Source organism: Dichotomopilus funicola, assembly GCF_033296635.1.
Source record: "Dichotomopilus funicola strain CBS 141.50 unplaced genomic scaffold C8A04scaffold_14, whole genome shotgun sequence".
NCBI classification, from domain to species: domain Eukaryota; kingdom Fungi; phylum Ascomycota; class Sordariomycetes; order Sordariales; family Chaetomiaceae; genus Dichotomopilus; species Dichotomopilus funicola.
In genome coordinates, this window is record NW_026944035.1 from 84,508 (window position 1) to 105,496 (window position 20,989).

Consider the following 20,989-nt stretch of genomic DNA (forward strand, 5'->3'; position numbering starts at 1 on the left):
ACGCCTCAAGGTTAACGTTACTCTGCCCCCGTTGAGCACGCGTCGAGTCGACCCTGAAATTCTAGCGCAAGCCGTTCCTCGGTGATGCGGAAAACATCCGGGAACCACTCCCGCAGCTCGTCCCCGTCCCGCCCGTCCATCATGGCGACCAAGGCCTTGGCGCACATCCAGCACAGCACCATGCCATGCCCCTGGAAGCTGCAGCTGGTCCACAAGCCGCGCTCGCCGGGCACTTCCCCGACAAACGGGAAGCCGTCGGGACTGAAGCCCATGATTCCTGTCCACTCGCTTCTGACCCGGCCGTCGGCGTGGTCCTCGCCCCAGTCCGACCCGAAATACCTCGCGGTCGACTCCCTGAGGTACTCGCTGATCTCCTCGTTCAACGACCCATCGTCAGTCGTCCCAAACTCCGCCAACCCGTCGTCCGGTATTCGGACCAAACCGCCTCCCATAATGAGGTCTCCCGCAAACTTGGAGTTTGCCGGTCTTGTAATCATGTACTCGTACCCGTTCTTGTAGATGAAACTGTACGTAGTCTCAAGCGACCCCCCATTCGGCATGTTCTTCCCAGGTCTCTGCGCCGTAATCTGCCCTCTCATCGGCACAACCACGCCTTGAAACCGCTTCCACACCGCCGCCGTATACCCATTCGTAGCAAGCACCACCCTCTTCGCTTTCACCACTCCGCGAGGCGTATACACCTCCCATATCCCTTCACCCTCTCCCTCACCAACCCTCTTCACCTCCGTAACCATCGTCCCAGTCTGCAAATTCAACCCCCTATCCACACACAACCTCAACACCCCAATCCCAAACTGATACGCCGACAACGACCCCGCCGCATACCGCACCGCGCCCTGCACCCTCTCCTCCCGCCCATTATACACCCCATCATGCACGGGAAACGCAGCCAACGCTTCCTCGCGCGTATACACCCGATGTCTTTCCGGCGTTTCCACACTCCCCTGATCACCATCTCCCCCAGCCTCAGATGAAGAAGCAAAAGCCTCCCGCATCGCAGCAACCCCCTCCAACGCCTCCTCCCATTCGTCCGCGTCATACACTACATCGACAGTGTCACACGTCTGGAGGTCACAACCGCCGGTGGGACCGCTAGGACCGCTACTAGGGCCGTCGAAGCCGTGTTCGCGAGCGAAAGCGTGCACGGCAGAGATGTTGGCGCGTTCGAGAAGGGCGATTTGACGCGCGATGGCGGGGGTGTGGGTTTGGAAGTGGTCGGTGAAGGTGCGGTAGGTTGCTGCTTTTGTGTGGCCGCCTTTTTATTGTCATTGTTAGTGATGGGTGCTTGATGGATGGGGTGGGTAGAATGGGTGGGTGATAAGGAGTTGGGATGTCCGTACCGTTTCGCCCTGTGGCACCTGAACATGCCTCTCGCGCTTCGAGCATCAGAATCCCAATCGCCTTCCCGTCCCCCTTATCCTGCCCAGCCTGCCCAGCTTGATCTAGAGGTGACTCCCCCTGTAACAACCCCCAAGCCACAGCCGCCCCCGTAATCCCGCTGCCGATGATGATAGTGTCGACTTCGGCGGGGAGGTCGGGTGTTGATCGGTGGTTGGCGAGAGAGGCGTCGGGCGGGTCTTGCCAGGTGCTGGTTGTTGGGTGGGCGCTGGGGGGGAGGACGGGTATTTTGGCGCGTTCGTTCATGGTGGATGGTTCTGGGGTGTTGCTCGAGTCGGGGTTTTAGAGCGGGGTTTAAAGGTCGGGTTTTTGAGAATGGGGCTGAAGAAGGGAGGAAGAGCAAAAACTGGAAGATGTTAATTATGGAAAACGGTTCCTCGGCGTGGGACGTATGTAATTGTTGATCAAGAGTTGAGCGAGATATGAGAACGCAGTAAGCGGGGAACTGCGGTACAGGTGAAACTGGTTGGTCCACGATTCGAGGCTAGTGTGGGGGTTGCTCTGTACCCCGTTACACACTTGGATGTCCAATGTCTCACAATAGAGGAGACCGCCGGATATCTAGGTAGGCTATCATCTTGTGTTTAGTTTGGGTACCGATGTGTTGATGTCTAATTAACATTACGGCTAGTTATGGTTACCTGACATACATTAATTATGGGAAACCGCATCGGACTGGCCGAACCGCAATTAACTCGAAGCTTATAGCGTAAGCTTTATGAAGCATTAATAGAATGAACCCAACTGCGTTTCTCGGAATTATAATAACTCGTGTTTATGAATCAGGTTCTACTCGAGTTTTTCCCATAATTACTCAACGTCAGAGGTTCCTTGGTATAGACGAAAGGCGACTTTAGGTAATGCGGGGAACATAGTGATGCTTTGGCATAATTTAAATCTTGGTCTATTAGTGTTGACACATACTTTGCGATCAAGGTTGTTTTGTTCCCCTATTTCTCGTAAATACTGCCTTCTTCTCCAGCAGTCTTAGTGCATGTCCATCTCGATCCGGACAATACTTTTGCAAATGCACTTTATTCTATGAGTTACTCCCACCTGATCGCCCTAGTCGGAAGGACAGTAACTTGAGACACTCTCCGAGTCCAGGCTATTGATTGTATCTTGGTAACCCGGTTAACCGTTATGGGGCATGTCATCACTCATGGCGTACGCTTTCCAACTCTGCGAACGCCTTCTCGGTCGGTCTCGTTATATTTTCTATCAGATATGCCCCCGATATTCTCGTATTAATAATTAGATCGCAATTGTGTCTCACGGTATGCGATGGTGTAGATCTCGAGAAATTGCAATTACATGTTCGGGCGTCCGTGTCCCGTTAATATATGTTCAACTGCTCTCCGTCACTCGGCCACGTCTTTGCACTGATTGATCTCCGTGTCTAATATTATGTCCAATCCAGAACATCAATCACATCCATTCGGAAGCGCTGTCTTCGTAGCCCGCTGTTCTGTATTTGTCATATTCTACCTTGACAGCCCTGTCGTCGGCTAAACGGTTTCTGGGAATGCGTGTCCACGCAGCCGTTGTCTTTGATGGTAACGGTCCAGCCTGAACGTTAGGCTACTGCTACGGGCTTGGTGTCAAGCCTTCTACTGCGAAGCCAAGAGTTCAAGACTTTTCCCAAGCAGGGCAAGGCGTTGACCTTGTGTAGAAACCTCATCTTTTGATTCTAGCCGGCTGTGTCGGCCTCGAATACCTCCCCGGTTATATATCAGCTGACGGGTTTTGTTCAGCAGCTGCCGGGCTAACAAATGATGGTCGTATTGGCGCCCACCTATAAAAGTAGCCTCAAGTGGTCGGCGTATAAGGGTCTAGAGCAACTCTGTTGCAACGTCCTACAAAGTAAATTGGGCGATTAGTCTAGAGAACAGCATATGCATGACCAGGCGTAGAACGCAGAGGTGCAACCTATCTGCGTTCCGCAGGGTTTACCGGTCTTAGGCCGCTCTGCGTCGAGGAATATCAATGTTGTTCGTCAACCGAATAAACCTGCTAGTGGTCTCTGCTAAGATCGGACCAAGACATTATAAGGAGCAGAGTAGAAAATTGAGAGTCGGTTCACTTGAATTTCCCACGTTGGGGCCGCCTGGAGGTACCAGAAATCATTGCCCTGCTCCAGACTCGCTCGCTGTTCTCGTTGCCCCGGGTACCCTGTTCTCCTTGACAACCCCCGCGGGCCAGGGTTGGTTTCCTTCCTCTATCGCCTTCCACGCCGGGCTCGCTGCCCACTACCGTTTTCTTTTTCCAACACTCCAACACACCTCTTCTGTTCTCGCACCATACCTAGCCTATAAAAGGAGGGCCCCCCTTCTTTTGACTTCCTCGAAATCTCTTCCTTTCCCACAACCCATACCATCATTCTCCTTCACCTCTTCATTTCCCTCCTCCTCCTCTCCATCTTACGTCTTCTCCCAGTAGTGCTCAAATGAGCGCTAATGGGCTATTTAGCAGCTATTGGCCATAACAACACACATACACTTAGCTTGAAGTCGGGTTTGCTTCTTCGAATGGTAATTCCCCGTTGGCCGCTTTTACTCCCTTCTTTGGCCCCCTTCCCCGGGTCCTTCTCGAGGGCTTCCTTGAGGCTTGCCCTAAGCAATGACCAGGTCATGCGGGCAAGGCAAAACAAGGCACCAAGCTACTCGGGCTGTGACCTTTTCTCCCTCCCACGATCTTTTCAAACTCTCCCCTTCCCAACCTCCCTCTTCCTTTCCCCCACCACTTCCATTGTTCTCTCCCATCCACTTCCCACCCTTCCCCAGCCTGGCTACCTTGGGCGGTTACTTCTTCTACCTACCATCTACTTCTTACCCACACCTCTCCCACCACCACCTTCTTCTTCCTTCATCGTCCATCTTCTCCTCTCTCTCTCCCACACCACACCACAACACAACACACTTCCTCTTCCTTCATTCTGGTTTACATCCTTCAACCACCTATCATCTACACACTCCTCTTTAGCGCTTTACATCCGCGATTGAGAATCGGGCTGCAATTTGACGGCAAGTCGCTCCAGGATTCGCGGCGCGCCCATGATCAATCACGCGATGGTAGCAATCCCCCGAAGCCTCTGCTTGTCTTTCCTTTCTAGGGCCCGTTATCCAGCGATAGGGCTTCCTTTGAACATCCTCCCCATAACATCTGGTTCATCACATCATTTTCACTAGCAACCTCTTCTGTTTGTTCATCAAAGGTTAGTCCCGCATTCCTTGCCCAACTCGTTTCTCGGCTGTCTAAGTCGAAACTCGAGAGCCGATAACACTCTGTCACATTCAAGCCCACCGATCGAAGCCTTCAAAATTTCGAGGCATCCATCGCGCTCTCTTGCCATTCACTGCTAACTAGTCTTCTTTTACCCTACTCCAGAATTGCGCAAGTCGCGTCAATAACACAAAATCAGACGTTGGGCCCAAGGCTGGCCAAGTCGCGTCTCCCAGTTCTAGTTTTTCCGTTCTTTCCTCCAGCTTCCCCCCCTTCTCCCATCCTTCTGCCTTGAACACTGGGCTGATTTTTTCCGCGCCTACAGAAACCCAAATTCAATTCTCCCTTTCTTCTAAAATATTTTCTTGCGTTCTCTTCTTCTTTCTTCTTCCAACACACACACCTTCAACGCAACGCAACAACCCATCACCATCCACAATGCCTTTCTATAACCAATACACACTCTCACGAAGAGACGTCGTCGACCAAGCGGGTCCTCGTCGTCCATTTAAGCTTTTCTTCCTCCATCTCATCTCCGCTCCGCCGAGTCAATACCCCCGCCTAACCGGGGCGCCCCGGTCAAGTTTGATCGGTTGAGTCTCCATCATCAGATCGTAACACACATACACACACAGGTTTGTCTCTCCCAGGTCAGAGTCACAATATTCAAGTCGCTAACATGGAGCAGAATAGTCACAAATCCTCTCTTTGATTTCGCGCAGCGCGACGCACAACTGTGAAGTCACGGGACAATTTCCTCTCCTCTTGTCAGTCGGTCTTGGTCAAACCGATTGGGTATGTTCATCCCTTCCTTCTTTTTTCTCCTCCATGTCTTCCTCCTCCCCCATCCTCACCTTCGCACAATCAATCAATCAATCATCAACACTTCCGCTTCTTTTCTCCCTTTCCACACGCCACAGCACACCCGTTCCAATGATGAACAGGCTGCACCAATGCGAGTAGCAATGACAGGTCTGGCTCGTCACCACCCGCCGCGAAAGTGTGGGCATCCTATCGGACCTCTGAAGTGCCTAGTGGCGCTGGTGACGAGGCCCAACGCTGAGGAACCCTTTGGGCATCTGCTTGTTCGCGTTTGCTTCTTTTTTTTCTTCGCAAGTTTTATCTTCCTACCCACTTGGCTTTTGGCTTTCTCTTCTTTTCTGTTCTGTTTTGTTTCTTTTCGTTGTTTCCCTTTCGCCTTTCAGTTCCAATGATGAACAGGATGGATCAACACGAGTAGCAATGGCAGGTTTGGCTGGTCACCACCTGTCGCGAAAGTATGGGCATTCTATCAGGCCTCTGAGGCGCCTAGTGGCGCTGGTGACGAAGCCCAACGCTGAAGAACCCTTTGGGCATTTGCTTGTTCGCGTTCTCTTCTCTGTTTTGTCTTCGCAAGTTTTATCATTCACTTGGCTTTTTGCCTCTCTGTTCTCTTCTCTTCTGTTTTGTTTCTTTTCGTTGTTTCCTTCTCGCCTTTGGTTCCAATGATGAACAAGCCTATGATCAACACGAGTAGCACTTGGGAGTATCATGCGTAGACCACCTCTCGTTGCGAAAGTCTTATCATCTGCTTTGCTAGGCCTCTGAGATGCCAAACGGTGTCCGTGACGAGGCTCAGCTGCTTCCCCATCGCTCCTCTAGACTTGGCCTAGAGGTTGCCAATTGGAGAATTCTGAGGAACCTCGATTTATCATCAGGCTTTTATTTCTTTGATTTCGCTTCCTTTTATTGTTTTACCTCCCTTTCCAAGTCTTCTTTTCCTTCCACCCTTTCATTCCACAGCGAGCAAGTTAGCCGCAGTCCTAATGATGACAACACAAAAGCTCTACGGGCACTAGTAGCACGTAGTGGACTTGGCTCGTAACCATTCCCTAGTGACTGCGAAAGTGTCCGTATGCCTGGTTGAAGTCCTGAGACTCCAAGTGGTAGAAATGACCAAAACATTTCGCTCGCTTCATTGTTGCTGTTCTGTACTCTGTTCAGAGCAGTGTCTTTGTCTCGAATGCCATGGCCAACGCGAAGTGGCTAGTCTCAGGGACCCCCAACTGTTCGGCCTCAAACAGGTGTGCGAAATCGCACCTGCCTTAGTCGACTGAACTGATTTATAAGGGACACTTTACCTTTTTCCTTGCTTTGGGCTTTATCCCTTCTTTCTATTTTTCACTCTGGTTCCGACACTTTTTTCAGACACCCGAAGCGCTTCAACCAGAAACAAGTCTGCCAAATCGCATCTGTGTCAGTTGGCTGGGCTGATTTCTGAAGGATACCTTGGCTTTTCTTTGCTCCTTCTTTCTTCATTGCTCTTTTTTTATTCTCGCTCTATCACTTGCTTTCTTCCTTCATTGCTCCCTCCACGGCATAGCATCGCTTCCAATGATGACAACAGTGTAGACATGAGTAACATTGGGGTGCTTGGCTTGGTCACCCTCGTCACCCCCTTTGCGAAAGTTCTCACACGCCCCTGTTGGGTCTCCGAGGTACCGAGTGGTTCCAGTGACGTGACTCGACCCTTTCTTCTGGCGCATCCCTTAGGTCGGCCGAGGAATTGATTCTGAGGAAGTCCACGCTTTACCCGCCTCTCCTTTTACTCTTATTATCTTCGCTTTCTTTATCTCCTTGCTGCTTCGTTTCCTTTTTTCGGCGTCGCTTCACTCCTTTTTGCTTTCTTACCCTTTTGCTTTCACACGTCCCTTTCCTTCAAGTCTTCTTTTTATTGCACACAATAGGGTTTCAATGATGAACATCATCATACGGATACAATGGCACTGGGAAGACTTGGTCAACCTTCCTCCTGCAAAAACATATATCCAAGGCTCTGAGGCACTTTTAGGGGCTGAAGCTGCAGCCTAACCTTCTCTGGCCTCCTTCTCCCAGGAGCAAGGCGACCAGAAATCTTATTCTGAGAAACCCGGACATTCCTGCTTTCTTTCGTTTTCCTTTTCCTCGCTTATTCTTCCGACGAGCGTCGTTACTTTCCCCTAATTCTTCTTCCCTTCGGTTTATTCGGGCACTAGGCTGTTCGAGAACCAATTCGGTTGCTTGTTTTCATTTTCTTGCATCTTTTCCTTGCTTTCTTCTTTAGCTTTATTCCTTTCTTGTTTTGTTTTTCCCCGAGCGAGAAGTTTCTTGCTACTAATTACCCTCCGCTTTGTTTCCTTCCATTCTTCGTTTTCTTTTGTTTTTGTTTTTCATTTGACTTGTTCTCTTGGCTTAGCTCCTATGATGAAACAGTCCTTGTCTATCTTACCCACATGCCCCGGTCAGGCTTGGGAAATGGACAGCGGTTCACTGATAGCCGAGTGGTTTGACGAGAGTCCGTGGTTAGGACATGCTGAGGAGCCATATGATACCCTGGTATCTCCAAGTTTTAAAAGTCTGTCTTTCTTTATTTCCCCACTGGACTCCTCACAATCATGACAATGTTGCTAACCCCTCGCAGTAGCAGGTTTTATCTACACTCCGCATCTTGCACTCTGCCCTTCGATCAGCTTCAATGATGACACCCATCTATACTTGATCTGTGAAACAGCTTGGTCTCCTTTTCACCGACATGATCAGGTTCATTATCCAGCTTAGTCACACCACACCTCAACTCGTTCTCCAGGAGCTAGTCACTCCATGTGGAGCAGAGAGGTTTACAACATGTCTGAGAAGCCACAAGACTACCACTCTTGCATCACTAGTTTGCTAGGCAAGTTCGCTCTTTACCCTGCTAGCTTTTACTATTTGCTATTCTGCTTTTATCTTTCCATCCTTTGTTTCGATTTTTTTTCTGTTATTCCCCCGCCCCTACTGCCCCCACAACTCCTATGATGAAACAGCTCGGTTACCTATCACAGATAACGAGCAATTGGGAAATGCCCTACTGGCCTGGTCACCTAGCGCAAGGGCCTCCTAAAAACTGAGGAGTAGCAACACTTGAACCAAGGGATTTCCTCTGTAGGCTGTCACCATCTATCACACACTCGCCGGAAGGCTACATGAGCATCGGAAAGAATTGCCTTTTTCTAGGCATCAAGCAAATATCGGCACACTCCCAAACGGAAACATGCTTGTGAGAATGCTTTCTCTAGGCTGAGACCGTTTTGGGCCACCGCATTGAGATCATGACTGCCTATGATGATACGCGTGACGCAGTATACTGGCCTCGCAGTTAACGACTGCATGGCTGATGATAACAAAACCGCAATCTGAGGCAAGATTATCTTCCCACGTGGATTAGTACATCGATCAGGGTGTACTTCTTTTCTATTTCTTTCTTTAACCCTCTTTTCTTATTTGCTCTCTTTTGTTTCGTTCTTCCTTTCTCTTTATTCTTTCTATGGTAATGTGGTCTTGCAAGCAAGTGCTTTACCATGGCTAACGGTACCTACGATGAATCAGCACGTGAACTCAGAATACCTTCTCTAGTGATTAGGTTTTCTTAGATCCAAAGTGTGGATTCCGAGACAACATGATCTTCCAGCAAATTTCACACTGCTCAGCTTACACTCCACCATTTACTTCTGGCATATTCTCTTCCCTTCCTAGGTTGATCTCCAAGGTGAGCGAGACCCAAGGATTGAGAACCGCTTGTCGAGTGACAGCAAAGATCACCCCTCATTCCAAACTTCCCAGATCCTGAAATTCTCAGGAGTTATTGGTCAGGATAGCTCACATCCCCTTCTACTTATGAAGAAGATTCTGAGCATTTAGCTACCTCCCTAAGTAGGCAGGCACAGCCGACAGAACCAATGTGTGGAATCTTGCAAAGGCCAATGATGACGAACCAAAAATCTTCTTTTTTGCTTCTTCTGAGCACATTGACGAAATGGTGCGCTGAGATAAACTTGGTCCAGATCTGAGGCCGCATTGATACTTGATTTAGGTATCAACCCACAGTCAAGACCTAGCCTTAGCTAGGACACATCAAGTGCCAATATGCACAAGCGGCACGAGAACAGCAACGAAGTGTTATTCCTGTATGGGGACTCTAGCGCTGTTGTGTGTACTAAACCGCGACGGAGTTACAAAAGAGAGGTGTCTCCAATTAACATAGTAATTGGGGCCCCTTTTGCCTTCAAAATAAAACCACCTCCACAGGACAGCCGGTGATGATAACTTGACAAGAGCACTCATCCCTTTGAGCACGGCTTCCGCCGCACTTAGCTCTGTGGCTGGCTACTCATGAAAACAACTGTCTGGTCTGAGGCTGCTCCATCCTGTTGGTAAAGGTTCAATTCGCCGAGTGAAACAGGTCTACAAGGCAAGTTCCCCTTCTTTCGTACTCGTCGTGGTTTTGAGTTCCTCGCCTATTCCCTTCGCACCTGCTGACCCCTCATGCCTGACACAGACATCGAAATCAAGATTCTTGTCCGGTCCACGGAGGATCACATGCCATCGGATATACACGGATCGGGGAAGGTACAATATGGCGGGACCGAAGATGGCTGCTTGGTTCATTCTCTTGGTGTGAGGTTCGGCCACAACCCCAGACGAGTCTGAGAAGGATGATTGCATGGAAGGACAAAGGAATTGGGCATATTCTCGAGACGCGGTGGATAGGGCTGTCAATGCATGTACAACTCAGCTATCTGGGTCACTACATCTTAGAGAGAAAAAGATATCGGGGCCGAAGACGAGATGCCAACGAATATCACATGCTCGTTCTCCACTGACTAGGCCGGCCATACACTGCGAAGTATTGGAAGATGGAAAGCATGATGGAAGTCTTATCTATATGGTATAATACAACACATAGCCTCAAAGCATTCCACATCATCACTGCAACCCTAAAAGTGCAAATTAAACGTAGTTCGCCAATTCCTCTCGCAGTTCATGCACACCCAGGCATACGCACATAACTGAGCTGGACTACACCCGGTTGGCCAGACATAGCAGCATTGACCAAGGCGACGGATGCATACACAAAACCCACACTAAGGTATGCCGCCTGCCTTCTGCTGTGTTCCTCCCAAAACCCATCGCCATGGCCATCACCCTTATCGCCGCCCTCCAGATCGAAATAAGTGCTAATTCACCATCCTACTTTTCCCGACATCGCTTACAACATCCGCCTCACTTCCTGCACGAGAAAGAGAAAGCGTCATCAATTAGCTGGCAATGCAGCTGCGACCTTTCTTGCTTACCTGCCCGCAACACGCCAAAACCCCCCACGAGCGCACCACAGAGCCTCAAACCACAAATCACAAACCACACACATGGCAGGGTGGGGGGTCGACAAGAAAACTGCACAATTGTTCCGAGAGAACCTTGAGCAATAAGACGAAAGGTAAGCTACCCGTGCTTGATTAGGTCGCTGCGACCATCTATCCATCAAGGTGCCGGAGCCGGCAGTCGAGTTATTCCGTTACACAAAAGGAGGGGTAGCACCGCACGAGGCATGGCTCCCTACATACTTCCCTACTTACCTAATTACCTACCTTCTACCGACCTACCTACATGCATACCTACATGTACATACATGCATCCGAGACAAGCGGAAACAAGTGCAGGAAACGCAAGGATGCGCAGTTATGAGAACACTGGGCGGACGACAGGTTGTGCATTTTTTTGGTTTGCAAGCCGTGGAATTGACTCGGATGTAGCCGTTGCCTCTCCTCTTGTCGCTGCCTCTGACTCTGTCTTTGCCTTCACTAGGCTGCTGTAGACGGACGCGCACGACAGACGGAGAGCAAAGCGCACCCGCGGAACGCGCAATATGGTAACGTAGGTAGGTAGGCAACGAAAGACTCAATCCTATCGCCTCCAGATAGTCCCTACAAAGTCAATTACACCGAGCTATCCATAATTATGTGTGCCAGTGTGGCTGATGCCATCACCAAAAACGGTGTGAGTCACACACACCAAAAAAAAGGGGAAGGGGGCCAAATATCCTGACCATTAACCCTTATACGTCAGCCACAAAGCGGCAAAACGGGAACCGACTGCCAAATCACATCCCAAATTAAACCCTTATCCCTCTAGGCATCCGAACTCACCGTTGTGTGCAAGACAAGGAGAAGGCGCCGACAATCTGACGTTCCCCTATTTCCCCGGAACTTCGCCCCCCTGACCCCGACCTTGATCCCGACCCAGCCCTATGGTTGGGGGCGAGGAAATAAACGCCCACAATGTGAACTTCCAGTCAGCGAGATAACTCACACTCTTAACCCAACGGCTACGCTTTAATTCACAAGGCCCCAAGTGCATTATGCTGTGAGTCTTCTCTGTGAGTCCTTTCCCCGAGTCCCGTGACACACACGCGCGGCGGCTTCGTGAAACAATATCTAGGAAATGACCTATCACAGGGAAGAGGCAAGAAGGAGAGGGCCAAAAGTGCAGACACAGCCCTGCTGAGGTATTCGAGAAAAGGGACAAGAAGCTTCACAGTGTGTTGACACGGTGCTGATGGGAGACAATATACTTCTCCCTCGAGAGAGAGAGATCAATGCGGTCTGCGACGTTTCCCTCGGAGCGGGGTGTACGAATAACAACGGCGACGATGACGACGAACAGAGAGAGGACGGAAAAGACGGAAAAGGTCTCGCCATCCACCGCCTCGACGTGACGCTGCAGTGCCCAGCAAAGCAGACACCAGACACCGCTCGGTCGGTATGCCTTGCCTTCCCACTGGATGGTCCTGGGGTACGACGGCCCGGAAAGATAGGACTGAGTTCCGAAAACAAGAGTGAGTGACTGACGCAAACCAGGCCTGCTCAACCGACACCCAATCCTGGCCCCAATTCCCGTGACACATCACTGGGTGAGATGGCCCCGGTCAGACAGAGCATGGCATCGAGGGGGGCCCGAAAAAAAATGCAAGGCCTCCATCGAGGGGGAAAAAAATGCCACACCGATAATGTCGTCAACGCGCACTTCCGTGACCTCAACCCATATCTCCGTGAAGCATTGGGTCTGCCCGAGGTTACCAAGCATCGCAGCAAGTCGGCCTAGCCACCACCAGTATGCTTCCCATCCGGTCCAGTCTTGACTGACACCATCGCAACAATAAGCCTTGATCCGCAGGTCCGTGAAAGCTCAGCCCGTGTCGACAACGCAAGGGGCCTGGTCCATCCTAGCCTTCTCTCCCTTGACGATGACAAAAGAGATATTCTCAAACCTGCGACTTCGGCGCTAATGCTGCACAATTCCTGCAGGAACCGGCGGGCTGCGTGACGGTTGGGTCGCAAGACAAAGATATCGGGCACACAAGGCTGGCCGGGGTCGAGGAATGACGGCACACACCTTCGCCCCCCCCCTCCCTCCATCTCTCACCCTCTGGAAAAGATATGTCCATTCGTTGAAGCAACTGTGCCGGCAACAGACCCTCATAAACGTCCATAGACACATACGAAGAGAGAGGGAGCAAAAGAGAGAAAGACAAAACGAGAGAGCGAGCGAAGGAAAAAAACAACCCCCCCAAAAAAGATCAGCCCAGCCACTGGCCAGCAAACACCAAACTCAAACTTCGAGCCGGCTCAACGTCGGCATAACCTCTCTCTCATGACTTCGCCCCCCTCCCCCACCGTATCTCCCTCCAACCTCCCACTAGGAAGCAGCTGAGCAGAATCGGTCACGTAACAGGCACCGAATATGACTGGCACCAGCAACCCAAGCGCCAGCCAACTCCCAAGACAAGCCGGCCACACATCCAACACACACACTCTCTCACCCACACACCCTAGGCAGACACAAGCACCCCAGAAGGAAAAAAAGAGACGTCAAGAAGAAATTTTGTGGCGAAGGCTGCGCGCAAGCCAGCGTGTATGGTTGAGCCCTCCGTGACCTGACGAATCGCAGGAAGAGGATAAGCCGAAGAGGGAAGCAGGAAAAAAAAAATACAGGGTTGAACAACACACCGCCATATTGGGACATGCCAAGACTTTTCCCGGGCATCCGCAAAGCAGGCGCATGTGAAGAACAGCCAGGCCCAGCCTCTGTTTCGCTCTAAAAAAAAGTTGTGAGGACCGCTCAATGGGCGGTGTCATGTTCGAATGCGGGATGCGGGAATGCGGAATCATCTGGGCCCTTGCCTTGTCGGCGCTTCTGTTGCTTCATGGCATGTTGCACCCCCCCCTGGGGGGTGCGGAAGTGAGACCGCGAGAGAGACCGCAGGTTGTGAGTCATGATAAGACGTTAGGGAAAGAGAGGGGAAAAGAGAAGACAACCAAACCGTCTGTCGGGCCCAAGGCGTACACTATTCGACAAATATGGTAAGTGGGGTGAACCCAAAACGTCGTCGTCGGCGAGGGGGGTTATTTTTTTTCCCCATCCCCGTGATCGGCGTGAGTATTTGATGATGAATTGATTTGGCGTGGTTACCCAACAACGCCTCGATATGGCGATCGGCCGGCGCCGAGAGGTCTAGGCGTCGGGTCATAGATGTGGCCAAGGCGGATTTGCTCGGGGGATGTCTGTCTTCTTCTGTCGTGGTAGTCAAATCCAAATACCTCGACTCTTGGATCAACGCCAACCGGAACTGCCCGGACCCCGTGACCTCACTCGGCGGCGACCTCGTGACGGTGAGTCAAGTGCTCTTGTGCCCATGCCATGGAAACGAGATTGTGGGATGGGGAAAAAGAGACTGGGAGACCAACCCCGAGGAGCCCCCCAGCCCAGCCACAGGGCAGTAGACCTATTGCGGCCTAAAGCGACCCGGTGCCTTGGTCTCCTTGCGACCGGACGAACGCGAGCGCTAAAAGGGCTGGGAGTTCCACAAAGCGTGTAGGTGAAAGGAGAAGAAAAGAAGAAGAGGGGAGAGAAAATTTGGGACCAAGAGCGGTATAGGATTCCCTCAGTTTCGCCGATAACAGGAGGCGGAAAATGGATGCCGATACACTAGTTAGTCTCGGTCGCAGTGTCTCAGGAGCCAAGAAATGAAGTCGGGAAAGAAGAAGGGACCGTGCATCGATCTGGCTCGGGAAGCACCGCCCCAACGGCCCGGAAGCCACAACACGGCTGATCGAGGCTGAACAAAGGTTGGACGGAGTCAGGAGCAAATCAGAGTTGATGCCGAGTTCGGCATGTGGGGGTGTTTCAGAACGGGAGCTGGGCCAAAGAGGTCAGCTGAGCCACACCGTGGCTGACTCCCACCACCCTGGAGACGAACCGGGCCATTGGGACCGGGCTTGACCAAGTATAGCCTGAGGCGTGCAGGCCATTTTCAGCTGGCCCGAGCCCTGCCATTAGGGTTCCACTTCTGAGGGTGACACACCATGCTGAAGCCGGCTTTGGTTCGTCTTCGACCTTGAGAGCCAGCTCTTGGCGGCATCATAATTCTCGTCCCTGTCTGGACGACGTTCAACGGGCGTGCAGTTAGCTTCTTCTGCGCGGCCATGCACTGCGCTGCGTGACACCGAGCGGCCTCCCGACTGTTGCGCTAGTGCGCACATGGGGTTGAGGACGAAAGAAAAGGAGGGACAAAAAAAGGTCGAAAAGGCGTCAGATGAACGAAGTGCAACTTGAGTCGTGTTACACTAGTGGCCTTCGTGTCAAGCAAATCGAAATCCGAGCATCGCCTCCTTTTCCTCTTCGGCCCGGCTCTGGGGTCCTCATAGTGTCGGTCAACTTCAACCTAGCTGCCAGCGTCATTGGACCACGGATAAACTCTCAATTGCTGCGGCCTCGGCATGTGCTCGAGAAAGAAACCTGAATGCCCTTCACCGCTGACGAATGCCACGAGGGGCGATTTGGTAACATCCTCCCCATTGGCCCCAGCATGAAGTTGAGGGAGCCAGCTGCGGCTTTGGCGAATGCACATTGGGTAAGAGCATCGGACCATCCGACTGGCAGTATGGCAATCCGGCTTCAAACCTCGGGTCCAAATGGTTTTGCCTCGCTTTCCTTTCTGTCTTCTGCGGCCGCCCTCAGAAAACATTGCCTTTTGAGGCTTTGCTAAGGCGGTTGGTTGTTTGACGTCGTTGAATCGAGGCCAGGTTGATCTGAGACTTCCCCAGCAGGCGGTTATCCCAGCTCCAGGGATGCGTCCGGGGTGTGGTTGCTGGGCTGCAATGTCGTGGGGTGTTTTGTTTTCCCTGTCTTCCCCTCTTCCTGGCTTCTCGAGGAGGGGGCGGCCAGATGAGGCGGCCATCCCCCTCAACTTCCATCCTGTAGGAAATCCTGCGAAGCATCGAGTCTTGGAGCCGCCCCGGTTGGCTCCTAACAACGGCCTCTGGTTTCTCAACGAGGCGGCCACCGAGTTTATCGATCTTCTCCCGCATTCCGTTACCATCCTTCGGCGCAAAATATTGGACAGAGATATCGTCAATTTTGCATTTTCAGAAAAATTTTGTGCGCAATGCCGCGGCGACAGATGCGTGTCCCGGGGTCCGGCCCGCCCTCGACGTATGAGACGCCGCCGCGCACTTCCTTCCACCCCCTCTCGGCATGAACATCTGCGCCGGCTCATGCACGCCGGGTCCTCTTTTCAAGGCTGAGGAGTGTCGGTGAAGGCCATACGAGCAGCGAGATCGGCTGGTTTGTCCCATATCCGCGAGAGGGACAAAAGCTCGCTGTTTTTTTGACGACTCTGAGGGGTTCGACGCAGCAGAGAAGAAGTGAGCTGCCCCAGCATGTGGGTCCGGGGTGAAAGAAGCGGCAACGTTTCCAATCGGGATGAAAGACTCTGCATTCAGGCCCTGCCGGCCGCTGCTCATTGGTCATTTCAGCGGTCAAGACCTGAAAAGCTTGCCCAGATTGGACATCAACGCAGCAGACCGCGGTCGCGAGCGAACCATTAGGGCAGCAAAACGTCCGCTGTGCAGGGCAACCAGCCGTGGTTGTGACTCACGGTTACGTTGAAAGACAACCTCGATCGTGCTGGGCGGGCTGGACTGTTTTGACTTCCTCGCTGCCCTTCTGGATCTCCTTGGGGGATGAGGAGGAAAGGTTCATTGATACCGGCGAGTACAAAGCGGAAGGGGGTCGGGGTTTGATTCGACGGGCCTCAGAAGCTCCCGCCTGGCAGGGTAGGGGTGGGTGTTCTAGAAAAACCACACACCACGCCAAGGTTTGACCGGGGGGAAGGACAGCTGCCAAGAGGCCAAGCCAACCAGGGTTCAACTCGGAGCGAGTCGAAAAGGGAGGAAAAAGTGCGGGCCCCACCGGCGGCGTTCGGGGGACAGGCCCGTGTGTGATTGTTCCCTGCCCTTTGCATGAGGGCCGATGCCCCTTTCCAGCCATGGCCGGTGTTTTCGTTGATGGATTGACCCGCGGCTGTGGGCGCAATCTCGTCGTTGCTCACGACGGGCCGAATTTCTTGTGGACGGATGGATACTGTATGGAGATCCCCTTGACCGAGCGTCATCGCGGAGGACAAGGTGAGCGGCGGATACCGAGCGGACTGCGTCGCTCCTAGCAGTGGCGAGTACGGAGGACACGATGGGAAAGGTTCGGGTGTACGGGAGAGTGTTGAGATTCCATACAAACATAGTAGTCGCTTAGACGTAGATTTGAGGCTCGGCCGGATTGATGTGGCTTCGAGCTGACGGTACGCGTCAATCGCCGTTGGTTATCGACCGGCTGTTCCGAACACGCCGAGCAGACCGGGGCGGTTGCGCTCTTTTCTTGCCGTGGTGGTGGCCGGTCCAAGCAGGGAAGGTATGTTGCCTGAGCTCATTTGCGAGAAAGTGGGATGATTAACGGGAGCAGGTTTGAAAAACCAAGGCATGAGACCGGCTCGGCACGTTTGCTTCACACCGCGACGCCAGCGCCGGTTGAGCAGAACGGTGGAATGAGCCAAAGGTGGCAGGCTCTGCGTTGTTCGAACCGAAAATCAGGGACGATGCTCTCCACAGCTTCCAAACCACTGAGGCCAAGAGGGAACAAAGTGACGAAATAGTTGGAGACGTCGCTGAGCTTCATTGGCTCCTGGCTTGCGATGGGGATGCTCCAGTGCTACCCCGCTAAGACGGCCTGCAAGTCCATGCATCCGGACACGCGAGCACGAACCGCTCCGTGGAATGCAACGAACTGCAAGACGATGGGGTATCCGCCAGCGCAGCTCAAGACTCCAGTCCTGGTTATTTTAGTGGTCGTAGACCAAGCGTCCGACAGTTTGGATATTGCAGTTGATGCTTGGCAACCCCGGATTTTGCCATCTCAGGAAAGAGAGTCTAGAACTCACCCTCAATTTGGTCTCTTACTGCGAGGGACACATGACGGGCTTCGAGCCCAATGAAGGGGAAGGAGCAAACAGCGAGGTCCCAGATGGCGGGGGATTCGTCCACTTCCATCTCATCCAACGGTCGTAACTTCCTCCCGTCCTCGAAACCTGTCCTCCCAAAAGGGGCAAAAAAAGGTGAATTGGTGAAGGTGCCTCCCTGCGCAAAACAGGAGGAACGTCAGCTTCCTGCTGCCTCTCGCTCCTGCACTTCCCGATGTACGAAGGCACTGATTCCAATTCCCGGTGCCATCGGCGACCTTCTCTCCTGCTCCGAGACTTCCCTACCTCCATTGAGAGGCTCGCCACAGAAGGGGCTGGACACAGGGGGCCAGCTCGCACCCTGATTGAAAATATGCGGCACCTCGACTGTTGCTCAGCTAGCGCCTCGATTGGTCGGAGGTTTCCTTTGTGCTTCATTCGTTGCACTATCAGCCAACCGCTGGGAGTTTTCGACCAGGAGCTAGCGAACCTTCGAACCTGTGCCAATGATTGAGTTCACAACCTTCGCCCAGTGACTCTGGGTTCCCTCATGAACGACAAACCTTGACTCAGAGAACAGCCCGTCGCATTGCTCATCGTTGACGCATTTGGGTTTCGCAAAGCGACCACAAGCGCGCCACGGCTCCCTCCTCGGTTGAGTGTTGAGTCCGACCCGCATCACCGAGTCATCAGCCCATCGCTAGGATTTCATGTGGTCTTCATGAACCAGGGTCCCAAATCGCAGCCCTTGCGATGAGCGATCACGTCGACGAAACCCTAGGCATGATGACCGCCAAGCTCCAAACCCCGGCTGCTTGCTCGTAGACGGTGAGGAAAAATTTTCACGGCCCGTCCGTTCTCGAAGTGATCCCCTGCCCGAAGGTTGGGGAGCTGCCCAGTTCTGATGCTTACCAATTTCGCTTAGCGCTATGGCGGCTTTGAGCCACCGCAAATCCGGGAGGCCGTCCCGTTTTTGTAAATTGGCGATTCGCAGGCAGACCAGACAGTGACAAGGATGAAATATTGTTGAGTGATTCACCCAGACAAGATCTCCGCTAGAGCCAAGGACTCGTCGGCGACTTGTTGGTGTGTGAGTAATGGTCTGTCCGACACAAGAGAGCGATATGGAATGGGAGACGAGGAAGGGGATGGTGTCGCAGGCCGCAAGCAAAAGCGCGATGTCCGCAGCCGAATCGCACCGGGCATTATTGGCCGACCGAACGGCCCGTGCAGGCACAGTGTCAACAGAAGCTGCCAGAACTGGGTCGGGGGATGTGGTGACTTCTCGTGGTCCCAGGTTGTGCTGACCGGGCCCGAAGGAGGGGTGACTAATTCCACACCTACAGACAAGGATTAGGGAACAAATGACTACAGTCACGCCCCCTCCATCAATCCCGTGGAAAAAAATTTCAACGGACAGGGATCTCAAAAAGCCTTTCAAGTCCCGCCCCCTGCTCCTCCCTTGGCGAATGCCCCTCCCTGCCCGGCCTGATTGCACACACCTTGGCCGAGTTTAAAAACCTGTGCCAGCCTCCCAGATTCTCCTTTTCCTACCATCTTTGGCCTTTGCCAATACCCCTCATAAATTTTCCCAGACGGTTCGATCCCGACGACTTGGCCCTAACGATTTCAGAATCTGGACCACTTGAAGAGTCCAGAGATTTCCAGAACCAGCCATCAAAGTCGCTTCCTCGGCTTTGATGCTTCCCGTTTCTCCGACGTGGAGATAGATACACCACATCCTTGACATGTTTACGATCAGAAGACGGTTTTCCTCCCCTCTTCCAACCGACCACAGGCCAAGGTGACTGGTGTCACTTCCCCCCGCGCAACGATACACGTGCGACACCATTTTCGACTGAACGCAAACAACTCACAGCAACCCCTCGACGAGGCTGGGGGGTAATCGAGAGAAGGAGAGAAAAGAGATTTTGGAAAGAGATTGCACCCGCAGTTTGCATGTCTCGGAGGACATCGCAAGAGCCAGAGAACATGGCCGCCTACTCCCCGTACGGGTCCACCCCGGGCCCCGAGTACCTTTACGACGAAAAGAAGTTCCCCAGTCCGTCTCCGACCCCATCGCCCCGGGGACCGAGCTATTACTACGGCGCCACGCCGCAGCGCCCGGCGACCCGAGCTCACTTCCGCGGCGGGAGCACCAGCGGCGTCAACCCCGGCTACGCCAGCCCCCGCGGACCGTCCTTCTCCCCGCGATACAACAGCGAGGGCCAGTACGCCACCGTCAATGTGAGTGTCTCGCGGTCTCGCAGGCCTAGTTTTTCGGCTCCGCCGCGCCCCATGCGCGAGCGACGTTCTTCCTTTTCCTACCATCCGACCTCGGTCTCTCACGGGGAATCCGACGAGGACGAGTTCATTCATCTCGACGACCGTACATATGTACTGCCCGCCCGGTCTCGGGCGAGGCCGCACAAGGATCATTTTACTGTCAACGCTGGTGGGCATGGAACTGATCGCGGCTACTCTGCACAGAGCGGTACATTTTTCGACAGGGAGTCGGGCTTCGCCCCGCCGCCGCGGTTTGAATCTAGCCGCCGCCCGCCGCCGCCCGCGGGTCACACTCGCCGGGCTTCCACTTCGGTACCTCAGCGGCCCCAGACCGCCAGGCCTTCTGCTGCCAGCGCGCACAAGAAGCCTCCCGCATCGGGCCCGCCCCGTGCCCCTACGGACGCCGACTGCAGGCGCCACAAGATCCCCCCTGGTTACTCGCTTAAGAACTGGGACCCGACTGAGGAGCCCATCATGCTTCTTGGCAGTGTCTTCGACGCCAACTCGCTCGGCAAATGGATCTACGACTGGACCGTGTACCATCACGGCCCGGGTTCGCCCATTGGCGACCAGGCCGGTGAGCTTTGGCTCCTCCTCATTCAGCTCTCAGGCAAGATCAAGCGCGCCGAGGAGATGAGCAGCAAGGTCCGCTCTAAGGAGAACCGTGAGATGCTCGAGGAGTTCATCCAGGCCGGCGAGCGCCTCACGGACAAGCTCCGCAAGCTTCTCAAGGCTTGTGAAGCCCCGATGCTTCGCACCAGCATCAAGCCCAAGAAGGAGGGCCAGCTGGACAAGAGCGCCGGTGTCGAGTTCGTTGATACCCTCTTCGGTGTTGATTGCGAACTCGACCGGACCAACCGTTTCATGGCCTCCGTCCGCCTCTGGAACCTCCGGTTTGACACCAACTGCGAGGACCTCCTCAACAAGCCGACCGTGTAG

At 53.2% G+C, this 20,989-nt stretch overlaps 2 protein-coding genes across 2 annotated transcripts; one reads left to right on the forward strand and one right to left on the reverse strand.

Annotated features, from left to right (window-relative positions):
* Nucleotides 1-17: 17 nt before the first annotated feature.
* On the reverse strand, nt 18-1,665 carry C8A04DRAFT_26570 (FAD dependent oxidoreductase; the record flags this gene model as incomplete). Its single annotated transcript, XM_062779972.1, has 2 exons — nt 18-1,276; nt 1,362-1,665. The coding sequence occupies 2 exons, from the start codon at nt 1,663-1,665 to the stop codon at nt 18-20; spliced, it is 1,563 nt and encodes a 520-aa protein (XP_062638943.1).
* An 18,091-nt stretch (nt 1,666-19,756) lies between these two features.
* C8A04DRAFT_10477 (uncharacterized protein) lies at nt 19,757-20,989 on the forward strand (the record flags this gene model as incomplete). The annotated part of the gene is made up of 1 exon (XM_062776595.1): nt 19,757-20,989. The coding sequence occupies one exon, from the start codon at nt 19,757-19,759 to the stop codon at nt 20,987-20,989; it is 1,233 nt and encodes a 410-aa protein (XP_062638944.1).